This window comes from Anastrepha ludens, chromosome 2, assembly GCF_028408465.1.
Source record: "Anastrepha ludens isolate Willacy chromosome 2, idAnaLude1.1, whole genome shotgun sequence".
NCBI classification, from domain to species: domain Eukaryota; kingdom Metazoa; phylum Arthropoda; class Insecta; order Diptera; family Tephritidae; genus Anastrepha; species Anastrepha ludens.
This window is the reverse complement of record NC_071498.1, coordinates 182,999,394-183,012,909: the sequence shown is the minus strand read 5'-3', so window position 1 is coordinate 183,012,909 and position 13,516 is coordinate 182,999,394. Positions and strand designations below refer to the sequence as shown.

The following is a 13,516-nucleotide window of genomic DNA, read 5'->3' as shown; positions in this document are numbered from 1 at the left end:
ATTAACTATACAAAAGTAACCATACGAATAGCAAGCGAGTAGAGTAACAAATGACCAGAGTATGTGACGCTTTACTCTATTGAAGCGGTAACTACTGGTATTACTGGCCGTTATTGGGTTTTCAGTGCCGATGGCTTTGCAACAAAGATCTGATATTTAAGTGTATTGTCAGTATGCAACTAAAAAATACTGGAAAGCATCAATTGAGTTAAGTTTTTTTTTTTATTTCCGTCTGTAAGTCACTCTCTTCATCACCTACCTCGTTCAATTCCTTCTTTTCCACCATTTTTTCAGTCTAACAGTATTTTATGTTGATTCCTTGCAGCTACGCAGATATATAGGTATTATATATATAAATATGCACCAGTTTTTTCTACAAAATTTATAAGAAATTTCAAAATTTATAGTGAAATTCGCCGCACAAATATTTTCCACTACCACAAAATATGTGCAAAAATTTAGATTTATCTCCAATTTCTAAATTTCTCAAAACACACCCACATCAATTGCAAGCACTAAATACGGACTCGATATTATATATGTACGCATATATGTATATACATATGCATGTATGTATGTACGCGAAGGTGTAAATCTATATATTTTTTTGTGCACCGCTTCACTGCTTCACCGATTTCCCCACAGATGAGTCAACGCTGAGTGCTTCTATTCTAGCGTCACGTTAACGTCAAATACCGAATTACGACTGAGGATCGTTGGACTAGCCAAATGCCCGCAATGTTGAGATTTTCTGAGGATTGACAGAATGCCCCTAGAACGTGCTGCGGTTGTGTTTGTGAGCAGATTTCAGCCGATTGTGCGTCAAAGAGAAAATAAGCGTATCGAATATGCACACACACACATATCTATATATGTATGTATGTATGTGTGTAGGTAATGCCATAAACAGCTGGGTTTTGTAATTAAAAAAATAATATATTATTTATTCATTCCCATTCACTACGTTGTTAGCAATATTATTTGGTTAATTATTTAGCCATTAAATTTTTAAAACTGCTTATTTATATTTGTCACTCAAACGCCGCTCGCAACTTACACCTGACATTTAAGTTTTTATCTATTCTGCGCTTTCGCTTGTTCAATCCGATCTTTCCCATGCTTGTTGACATTTAAATTTGTTTTTATGTAAATCATTGTATTTATGCAATGTATAAACACACTCACATATTTACACATATATGTATGCATGTAGATATTTTTTTTAACTAATATTATTCATATCGCCATTATTTCAATTGCCTGGTGCTGTGCGGTGAAAATTTCTCGACATGTATTAAAGTCAATTTTTCGTCTACTACACCTGTGCATGTGCATGTGTATATCGCGTATCAAGCTGATGATAGCGCGCGAGTTCGGTACCCAGTGTGGACATTAAGCATCAAATATTAGACTCTAATAGCGGTTGCCCATCTAAGCAAATCTCCGAGCGTATTTCAGTTATAGATAGATTTGAGGTTTACATTCCAAGCCCCATTCCCTTATTAAACTTAAGATAGAGCTGGCTTGTGCTGAGTCAGTGAGTATTTCAGGCGTGAAAAAGCTTCTTATAAAAAAACGTCTGCGTGCAGAATTTCGGTCAAGGACCTACATACCTGGATGCCTGGAAATTAACCTCAATTACCCTAATTTTCAAAAGTGGGAAAATAATGCTATTACTAACAATAGGCCAATCTTCAAGCTTGCTGCAATTTCTAAATTGTTCGAGAGTATAGTGAAAGAGATATAGTAATTCGCTGTTAAGAGTTTAATCTCACCTTACCAACCACAAATAAAATACAAAAAGGAGTATATTTTGTAAGGATACGTCAAGTCACAATTCTATGCTGACAAATTAAGTAGTTATGATAGACAACATAGGCAATATGTGAAGCTTTATTAGCGATAGAGTGTCAGGTATGATGTAAAATGTGGAAGCCTCCTCTGGCTTCGAAATATTTATAAAATTATTTAGAGATTTATTGGGGGTTTGCCTTAATCTTTTACATAAATAGACAAACATGTATTCTTTAAACAATCGGAATAACTATATTTCTAAGGTTCGAAAATGTATGCATCATTCGAAAGGTAATTTGATGCTGAAGGAAAGAAATTGAATCGAATTTTAATTTAGTTTAATATAAAACAAACGAAAATTGAAAATTAGAAAATTACACTAATGTAAAAACAAAACAAAAATTATTATATGTGCATATGTGTGTATATGTGTATGTGCCGCCTAAATGTATGCTTAATATTGACAATAAATTAAAGAAACCTGTTAGGCAGCGGTTTAGGAAAAAGATTTAGATTAAAATTAATACACTGACGAAGGCGAAGGTGAATATGTAGAGAAGAAGAGGATAAGGTAAGATCAAGCTAAAAATAAAGATATGCAACGATAAGGACAAAGACGAATGTAAGCATGCGGATTTGGAAAATCCTAATTAGATGGGGTTGAAAGTGAAGACAAAGATAAAGCAAAAGAGGTTTCACCCTTGCAGACACCTGCTTGAGCCAGAGCTGTTTGGACCAGACAGTGTTTAGACAGACATTAAACGACATTCACCGGCAGACTGTTACCACCTTCATAAGCTCCCGTCCACAGAATGCCGTAATCGGAATCCAACCACCACCCATAGCAGATGAAGAGTTCCAGCTTCCCCGTGAGACACGTGTAACATCTGGATATTGTAGCAGGTTAAACTCCTACTTATTCAGAATTGACCCCGACTAACCAAATATATGTCCGGCATGTGCCTTTTAAAGACGAAGGCAACCGGTAATATACCCTATATTGACGGGGCTTCTATTACTGCTACAACAACAACATAAAGCAAAAGAGATAAGGATAATGAAAATTATAGAACTAAAGACAAATTTATAAGTGGAGATAGAGAGAAGCATAGAGGTAAAGATAAGGAGGAGAAAGGTCTCTTCGGTTCGCCAAACGTTATGCAGGCTACAGAAGCAGGGTCGCGCCCCGCTGCATGTTCATCGTCTATAAAAATGTTGGCGAGTATGTTTGCTAAAAGTCAAATTTGTTTGATATTAATCGCTTGTGGTGTGGCACGCGAACATTACATGGAAAACAAAAACACCTACCGCATTTCGTGTTGATGCTTGAAGTGTGCACAGCTGCAAAAAAAAATTAGCTTGAACCAAAAATTAATAGTGCAGTTAATTGAGTACCTAAACATCGAGCTGGCTTTATGGCAAATAAAAAATTAAAAATATAAAAAAATCGTAAAACGGCGGCCACAGTGGCTGATGGGATGGAATGACCTTAGTGCAGAAATAATTCCTGAATATCTTTCTGCTACTTTTAAGCCGGGGGGCTGCGGTGAAGTATTTGTCAAGAATTTCAAGTCCTCGTAACTTTGTTCTGAGGTAAGGATAATCTCTTGTTTGGCGTAATCACATCTCGCATTATGTAATGTATTTTTTTACAGTTGCAGACGTTACCAATAGTTATAAGTCTCCACTTCCATACGCAAACAATTTTTATAATTTCTAGAATCCGACAGTTTAAGATTTTTTAATAGCTTTACCTGGTATCTTTCTTCTTCTTCATTTACTCACACTTCCCTACGTTTTACTTTTGCTCTCTTTGTTTTAAACAGGAATAAATAACAAACATTGTAATCACATCGTCCGCGTGCACAAAATCAGATAAAGCCGCTCACCGCCTGTGGCAAACGACAGCGAGCGTGTTCGTCGTAGATGAAGCAACTGGAATAAATGAGCATATCTTGATAGCTCTGAAAAGGAGCTGCCAAAAATTATATTTGTTTGAAGGGTGGCCAGCAAATATCGATAATTTCCCCGATAGTCGATTTATGTTACTGGATCGACCCGAACTTTAATCTGTCCAAGGTTTGCCACTTCAGCAGCATTTATCGAATAAGAGTAAATATTAATGTTGTTTTTGTAGTAGCATAACATTCCCCATACAAATGTTGATTGTTTGGTTTGGTTTAGAATTTCTGTCCTATTCTGTTAAAACCAGAGACCCTACAAGTTCATGTCTTCAATTTGAGCCCAAAAGATGTTGGCAAACTCAATTTTGTTGCTGGTTGGTTGGTTGGTTTAAATGGTGATTCTTCCAGAATCCAACTAGCGCTTCCGCACCATTTTGTTGCCACATCCTCGTTACCAACTTGTTTACCAGTTAGTTACAGCATAACTATATCCAGTCTGTGCGGCTCAGGAACCTTATCAGGTTGTTGACATCTAAGCCAGACAGCTGTTCCAGACTTTCGATCAACGGTTTACCTTGGGTTAACATTCTGTCCTTCCATAGGGCAGGGCATTCGCAGAGGAAATGGAAGATTGTTTCCTTTTTCTCTCGTTGTTTACAACTGTGACAGTATAACACATACATGAGGGACTCGCCGCATAAACTAATCTTCTTCTTAATTGGCGCGATAACCACTTACACGATTTTGGCCGTGTGTAACAAAGCGCGTCTGTCGTTTCTTTCTCGTGCGAACCGGCGCCAATTGGACACACCAAATGAAGCCAAGTCCTTCTCCACCTGATCTTTCTAACGCAAATGAGGCCTTCCTCTCACTCTGCTACCACTAGCTGGTACCGCATCGAATATTTTCAGAGCCGGAGCGTTTGTATCCATTCAGACGACAGCCAACGTAGCCGCTGAATCTTTTTTCGCTGCGCTATGTCTATGTCATCGTAAAGCTCATACAGCTCATCGTTCCATCGCCTGCGATATTCGCCATTGCCAACGTGCAAAGGTCCAAAAATCTTACAGAATCTTTCTCTCAAATACTCCAAGCGTCGCTTCATCGGATCTTGTCATCGTCCACGCTTCTGCGCGATACGTTAAGAAGGGCATGGGAGCCCCAGAGTGTTAGTTTTGTTCGTCGAGGGAGGACTCTACTACTCAATTGCCTACTTAGTCCAAAGTAGCACTTATTGGCAAGAGAGATTCTATGTTGGATTTCAAGGCTGACATTGTTATCGGTGTTAATGCTGGTTCCTAAATAAATGAAGTCTACTTTGTTAATAAACGAAGCATATTTTGTTACGTAAATGTAGGGTTATTCAATAGGTGCGCTTCAACTTTTTTCCGATAGGGAGGGCGAACGACGCAATGTTTTTTATTTTTCGCTTGTCATTTGTAAACTTCATTAGTATACATTTCATCATGGAACGCTACACACTTGAGCAACGATTGCAAATCGTGCAAATTTTTTATGAAAATAATCGTTCTGTTGCTGCTACTTTAAGAGCATTGCGGCCATTTTACGGTCCATTTAACAAGCCGCCCCGTTTTGGGGTTATGTGAAGTCATTGGTCTACAGTAACAAGCCGGCGACGATTTGTGAGCTCAGAGCCAATGTTGAACGCGAAATTGCTGGAATTTCGGCCGATTTATGCAAAAGAGCGGTCGAAATTAAAACCTGCACGCGGTGGCCATGCAAAAGAAATCGAATTTCATACTTAAATGTATATGTTCAAACTCGATAATAAAAAACAAATTAGTTAAAAAAGTCAAACCGTTTGTGTTTTATTCAAAAAAGTTCAAAAGTTGAAGCGCTCTTACTGAAAAACCCTATATAAACAAATCACGAACTAAATAAACCATTTCGACACTTATGTCCAGATTTTATTTAACTCTCATTCCAGCATCTTTGATATATCGCACTGACTTTTCACCGTTAAGAAAACGATAACATTCTGCATCAATAAATGGTTGACGATGTCGTACCTCTAACTCTTTATTTGGCTGATTTTTTGTATGTAGCTGAGCAGCTTACATGGCCCAGCGCCAAAACCAAAATTATCCCACGTCATGCGAACTGCGTCCCTGGCGTTGATTATTATTATGCAAGATTTTTTATCATGAATGGAGGAGGTTATCCACATACAAATTATCGCAAGTGCTTACATTTTTTATATTCCAAGTCCCTACAAGCACTCATTCATGAAAATACGAAACTTGAGCTCTCAAAGCAAAAACTTACTAGCTCATGTGTGCATTTATGGGTATATTTCAGAGGGTTAAACGAATTCCATAATGCCTAATTCTGCTGCACAAAACGTCTGTACTGCGATTCTTCAAAAGGGGATTAACGCAGGCTGCTAATTTACAACATTTTCAAGTGTTTAAGCTGCTTACCGGCAAAAGCAAATACTGTCGTATGTGTGATAATGTGTCTAAATATTTTCTCAGTGAAAACGTTGACTTTGCAATCTCAATTCTATTTTCTTTTATTTATAGTATTTTGTGTGTGCTGCTTCGCGTTGCTATTCGCTCAAAGCAATGTTTAGATGAATGAGACTAAAATTAGTTATGAGTATTTTTCCGTCATGTTTTGCACAGAATACTGTTATTTTTAGACTAAATTGGGTTTGCTGAAAGGAAAAATAAATATTTGAGAGGTGATTACGAAAAGTTTTGACAGAAATCCACGAAAAATGAGAGTTAAATTATTTGTACTAGGGTAACTGTTGTTCGTAACAGCCTAAGGGAGTCGACAGATGGACTGGAGATCAGATGGACTGATCAAATAGACCTTATCACCCGTAGCCACGGCCAGCATATGCCGGATGTCATGTTCGAAAAATAAGTGCCACGAATTATATACCAGATTATATCAAAAAATACAAAAAGTTCATTCCAACCATATTTCTGTTTTGTATACTCATAAATAAATGAATTCTTAAGTTCTTAAAAAAACACCCTTTACATGTTCACTCGTTGTTCAAGTTCAAGTTGATCCTAAAAAATTATGTATTTATGTACAATTTTTCCAGGTAATTTTGCGGTAAGGCGCAGCCCCATAAATTAGAAATAAATTGTTTTTATTCGAAAATATTATTTGCCAATTAGAAAATACTACCGATTAGCTATGTCTGAAACAAAGTAGTTTGAATAAAATAAATTATTAAAACTTTTGATTCATTCTATTATTTCTTCTTCTTCTTCTTGATTCACGCGGCAATAGCTTAAGGGAATTTGACCGAGTTTAACAAAGCGCTCCAGTCATTTCTTCCTTTTATTCATTATAAACTATTAAATGCCTTTAAGGGGGGGGTAGGGTTTAGCGCTAAAAAAAAACACTTTTTTTTTGAATTTTTTACAGAAATATGGCTTAAGATACTTTAATAAAATCAGTTGCATGTTATTGTACATCTTTTCAATAAGTTTTTAAAAAATATTAATAATAAAATATTGACAAATAAGCCCATGACAGAGTTTTTTTGGAGATATGTTTTTCGAGAGGTGCTCTGCGGTGCCAATCGGCATTCGTCGTAAAATCATCTGAAACTAAAAAAGTCGAATTTTTCAGTTAAAGTATGACGTAATGCTCCCCCCTACATTAATAAAAACTTTTTTTTTCATTTTTGTAGTTTTGGTGGCAAAAAAACGTAAAACGAGCATTTTTGGCGAAAAATTTCGCCATATTTGTAAGTGAAAAACAACCTTAAAAAAAAAATATAAAAAAACAGTGTAGGGGGGAGGTATTTTTGATTTAGAAAACGTGTGCCAAATTTGAAAAGAATCGGTTGAATAGTTTCGGAGTTGTGATTGGCACCGACTTTTAAGAAGTCGTTTCGGGAAAAACGCGTTTGAAAAAATGGCTCTGAGAAATTATCGATGCTCCGCATTCGAGGTAGAGTGCCTACAAAGGCTATAACTTTGAGAGTTCTGCTCCGATCCACTTAAAATTTTGACACAACATTCTTGAAATGATTTACTATAAGATGAGTGAAGAAAAACAATTTCGATTTTGTGACCCTACCCCCCCCCCCCCTTAATAAAGGAATGTTAAGGCAAAAGGCGACAAATGCGTTTAATTATTTTCCTAGGATTCCTAACTGCGGCAGAGTGTGCAAAATAAATGGTCACAAACAACAAAAATTAATACATACAAGTACACACTGACGACGAATTACTTAGACGAGGGTCCTTTGAAAAGTCCGTGCAAAAATAAAAACTACCTGAGCCTAACTTTTTTATTTTTCGACATAGTCTCCTTTTAGACTTATACACTTTGTCCAACGCGGTTCCAGTTCGTTGATCCCTTCCGAACAATAGTTTAGTTTCGTTTCTGCAGTCACCTCCTCGTTTGATTAAAATATTTTGCCCGCCAGCCATTTCTTCAAATTGTGGACCAAATAGTATTCCAAGATCCGAGAGAGTCAAGCCTGGAGAATAGGGTGGATATGAAATGAGTTGGAACCCTATTTCTATTAACTTGCAACCACAATTGCTGAAGCGTTAGCTAGTGCATTGCCGTGATGAAACAGGAAAATTACTTGATTTCCTCAATCCAAACGAATGCCAAACACAGAGAAACAGACCGATCTGACTAAAACTTTGTGTGTTTTCTTCCAAGAGATGCTACGGACTAAACATAACCTCGACACGCACCAGTAGCGCCATCTCTCTGGCTTTGTGCGGACTTTTCAAACGAGCCTCGTGGTTATTTTCAGTTGGCTTTATGTTCAGTATGTTTTCCCTTTTCTCTTGTTTTTCATTAGCATTCACTAGCATTAGAGCAGCTGGCAATTTCCACGTTTTGTACACTCAAGGTCATTCAAAGCAAATAACAGGCAGTAAATATACATAAAATTTAGTAAGAAAAGCATGTAATTATGAATAACCACGCATATCTGCCTATCTGTGGAAAACAAATAATTTTCGGCGAAGTTCACTGCTGCAAAAATACCTTATCTCGAATTAAATGTTGTTTATATTCTAATAACGCAACACTTTGATATTCATGACCGCAGCGGCAATCGGCAAACTCAAAGTTTAATCATATCTGAATTTATGAAATACTTGCACTTTCAACGATATTTTAATTGCATTGTCCAAAGCAAATCAGGTGGATAAAAATGAATATTGTCTAAGCATTATTCCTTAATCATAAATTTCCTATTGATTAACTGGAGAAAGTTAACATTTTTCTGTAAGAATGCTTATATACATACACGCATATGTCTACCCCTCGCACAAAGCGGGCCATTCATTTGCAGCACGTGTTGTTAATCGTTCCGTACATTCGTATACATTTACATATCTATAGAAAAAAATACTGACTTGCATAATATGTAAACAGCAAAATATTATGTAGATATATATATATACATGCGTTTGTATGTGTGCTCACTTGCAGGCAAAGTTATAAGCTCAATTGAGCAGCTGGCCCTGCGGAACTCTTATTGAAAATACGTTACTCATACGTCACGTAGTCTCACGGTACCATCACGTGAATATTAAAGCATGACGTTCGAACTGGGTTCGTGTATGCGCACTGGTTATTTTAAATTTTATGTTTATTTATAGATCGCACACTATTCCGACTTTATTCTACTCTACCTTTAGCCAACAGATACCTGCGAGTAGAAACTGGAATCGTATATTATTTTCTCTCCAGTTTGTTATTCCATTGCTGTACAAATGACTTCTTATTTTAATGAAGCAGTGTGCCGTTGACAGCAAACAGTTACGATAATGAGTTGCAAATTATTTCGAATTTCCGAAATGCTCTTACAAAAGTTTGGTATAAAACCCAAATTTTAGTTATTAAAAGTTCAAGTAATCGAATTGCCACTGTATTTGAATAAAGCCGCATGCTTTGAATGAGACCAATAAAATATTAAAACAAATATTGAATGACGTAAGAGTCAAAAGAGTGCCGTTCATTTTAATTTCAACACATTAATAATTTTCATGAACAGGAGATCGCTTCGCCAGCAAGCACCACAAATGGTTATATCTATCGCAGTCTTTAATCAATACTTAATTGGAGGCAAAATGTAAGTCACATAAATGCACGCATAGACATATGCTTGAATGTCTGTATGTATGTATGCACAGTGAAACCTCTCCTAACGAACACCTCTACTAAATGGAAGTCTTCCTTGGCCGGACATTTTTTCCTCTACCAAGTTTTAAGCATACATTTCGGAGCAAATTACTTTCTCTTAAACGGACACTCTCTGGGCCGATCGCAGGCAATTATTTTTCATAAAATTGACACAAAAACCTCTATTAAGCATTCACGAACCTCTTATCAAAAGACATTAAGATTTCTTTTCATGACAAATCAAGCAAAAACCTGTATTGAACGGATGTGAGTTCCTCAGAGGCGGACAAAATATAAAAAATGTGAGTGGACAGTTACTTGCTAAATGTTGTTGTTCTGTCTTGTTGTTGTTCCACAAATGCAGGGACCTGCAGTTTCAAGCGGACTCCGAACGGCAGATATTTTTATGAGGAGCTTTTTCGTGGCAGAAATACACTCGGAGGTTTGCCATTGCCTGCCGAGGGGCGATCGTTACGTTCTCTCTGAATTCCGAATGGTGGTCACGCATCAACCCATCCGACTACGGCGGCCACACACACATTTAATTTGGTTTGCGCCATGATTTCATTAAGGCTTCCAAGGAAAACAATTTGTCTGTAGGTAAGTTTTACTAATCAAATCTTGCAAACATAATTTTTCCATATAAAAAATGCATTGCATTTGGTGTAATGTCATCACTAGGCCTCTGAAATTTTAAAAGAAATGAGTCCGATGTTTCTTATTAGGTTAAAAATTGGAAAAAGCCACGCTATGCTTATCGTCAAAAATTAAATAATTATTCGGTCAAAATGGATGTGTGGGGACAATGACTTATTGCTTTCGAATTGTTAAAAAGTTCTTAAGCTATCCTCCCCTTGAGCAGGCACCTTTCTGGGGCGGGCAAAAGTTAACTGACAGTAAGTGTCCACCCATCGGAGGTTTCACTGTATTTACTTATGGAGCACAGTGAATTAAAAGCTTTGAAGACAGCTGTCTGAATATTTTTGGTATTTCATGACACTCTTGCAGTGGTTTATAAGTGAATTAGAAATGCTTACAGAAATTATTATATAACTATATTGAGACGAACTAGCTTAGAAAGAAATAAACACAGTAGCACGCATCAAATGCAGTACTAGGTTAGATATGGCAAAGGCTTTAATTATCAGGTGATAACTGCGGAAAGTATTTAAATGGCATAGCTAGGATTATCTTACATTTTATTTGAGTAATTTATGTTCCTTTTCGGCACAAGAAGTGTTAACTGGGAAAATTCAGTATTTTCTAATGAAATTTTTGTAATCTTGACGATTAAAATTTAATTAAAATTTAATTACCTACCATCATCTAGATTATTTTTCATTAACGCTATTAAAGTGTGGAACTCATTACCCGACACTGTGAAGGCTGGACTTAACAGATCTAACTTCAGGGCACAAGTCTATAATTATTTTAAAAGTGTTTGATTGCATTAAAGTAGCGCATTACATTTCTCTTTACATTCTCTAATTACTTGTACTATTTTTGTTTTTTTTCTTTTTCTTTTCTAAATCCTTCTTTTCTTTTCATACTGCTATTTTTATTTTTATTTTATTTTTTTTTTCTTCTTATTATTATAGTTAAGTTAAATATATTGGATTGATTTGTAAATGAACTGGTGTAAAATTTAGATTAAGAAACTTGTATGTTAAAAACATTCCAGTTTTTTTTATAATATTGTTGAAGTACTATCAAAAGACCTTAGTCTTACTATGTACTATTTGTATAAATAAATAAATAAATAAAATAAAATAAAATTAATATTTTTTAGCATGCGCTTGAACTAATTCTCGTAGTCCCTTGAACCCATCTGCTACTTCCTTGGACGTCATACTCTGTTGGCTATACAATTTTCTTTGCTATGTGAGCATTAACAGAAGTATTTATTTGCGCTGCCTTAACCGTATTTCGCTGAATAAATTTGGCAAACAAATGGTTGTTCAACAGGTATAATTCAATATTGATATAACTTCACAGTTGGCAAATTACCAATTCTTCAGAGAGAATAGACAACCACTTGCTTTGAAGCTCTTTATGCTCCAACAACTTCTTGTGAACTGGAGGATCTTGAAAAACTCCTAAACAGAAGGGCGTATATACATAAATAATATCCCTTCAGTACGCGGGGTAGCGATTCTCTTTTCGTAAATAGAATACAGTCTGTGTTGTGGCCATCGACACCGGGACATTACATTTCGTTTGTAGTGTGGCAGTCCATCGAAATGGAAAGCAAAGGAAAAAAGTAACTTTGCAAACAGTGAACAGAAGAACGGTATTTGCGGGTGAAGGACTGCACCTTTTTAAGTTATTTTGAGATCAGTGAAGAAATAACAATATGATTTTATAGACAACGCGGATATGTTAATTTTTATTTTTTTTACTAAAATAATAATCATTTTATTTTAGCGCCCCTAACAAATATTAAAAAATTCTATCTTTTGTGGCCAACATTTTCGAGGAGAAGAAGCGAATGAAATACTAAACCGATTTTTCACGCACAACGTCTTTGCAGGAACCATCCAACAGAAATATTCTATTGTGTGGGGTTATACCTTCTGCTCAAATATGTACGAGACTTTATCAATAAAATGTTGCAGACAACCTATAGGGACTCTGCTCTATCGCGTGAACGTGTTTTGCAGTGGTACAAATCGATCAAAGAGGGCCGTACATCGGTTGAAAACTTGCCGCATGAACGTCGTCCACAACATCAGTAAACGACGAAAACATCGGAAAAGTAAAGGAAATTGTGCTTGAAAATCGCCGTGTGACCGAAAGAGAGATAGATTATTATTAGATAGATTATTATTTAGACGTTTTAAAGCGTTTGCGTGAGAACATTCGTCTTAAAAGGAAGGAATTGTGGGACAACAAGTCATGGTTCTTGCATTACGATAATGCGCCAGGTCACACATCACGTCTTGTTCCCGATTATTTGAACAAAAATAATGTTAACATCGTTCCGCAAGCACCGTATTCGCCTGATATGGTTCCATGTGACTTTTTCCTGTTTCCCAAGCTCAAGTTGCCGCTCCGTGGAAAACATTTTGAGGCAATTGAAGTCATAAAAGAGAATTCGAAGAAGGAACTGAAATCCATACCGAAATCGGCCTTCCAGAAATGCTATGATTATTGGAAAAAACGTTGGCATATGTGTATCGCCTCCAATGGTGATTACTTTGAAGGAGAACAAATAAAAATTGAACAATAATTAACCGTTTGTGTTTTATTAAATCAGTCTCGTTCATATTTGAGCAGAAGGTATTATTAATTTTTTTTATTATTTAATATCCCACCCATATGAATAGGCCTTCTAGAAGTATTTCTATAAAAAAGTTATAAAATATAAAGAAGAAAAATAAATCAAAATATAATATAAGATCGAGCTTCGGGGCGATGCTACGACTTCTAACATCCCGGTAGACTTCGATTATTTCTGTGATTTCATCGGCATTTTCTTTAACATCAAAAATTTCTGAACGGAATCGACGAAACCGAAATTGCACGTAATTAGCTGTTGCAGTATCGACACCAAGAACATTGTTCACAATTTCAATGGCCTGGCTTGCACTTTCGCCTTCATCAAAGAAAAATGAAAAATGTGCCGAATTTTCCCTTTCTTGACTTCCATTGTTAACACCTCTTAACTCACAACTGAA

At 36.2% G+C, this 13,516-nt stretch overlaps 1 protein-coding gene across 3 annotated transcripts in view; it reads right to left on the bottom strand.

The window, feature by feature from the left end:
• LOC128856060 (calcium-binding mitochondrial carrier protein Aralar1) overlaps positions 1-13,516 on the bottom strand; it is a 43,101-nt gene that overhangs the window by 26,123 nt on the left and 3,462 nt on the right. Inside the window, exons 1-2 of one of the 3 annotated variants that reach the window (XM_054091434.1) lie at positions 498-699; positions 260-373 (exon numbers count right to left, since the gene is read on the bottom strand). The exons of 1 other annotated variant lie outside the window; for it this stretch is intronic. In XM_054091434.1, coding sequence (XP_053947409.1) covers positions 260-286 — 27 coding nt within the window. In that variant the 5' untranslated portion in view covers positions 287-373; positions 498-699. Of the gene's footprint in view, positions 1-259; positions 700-13,516 lie in introns of those variants that run through there. One more of the 3 variants, XM_054091433.1, reaches the window with a different exon arrangement.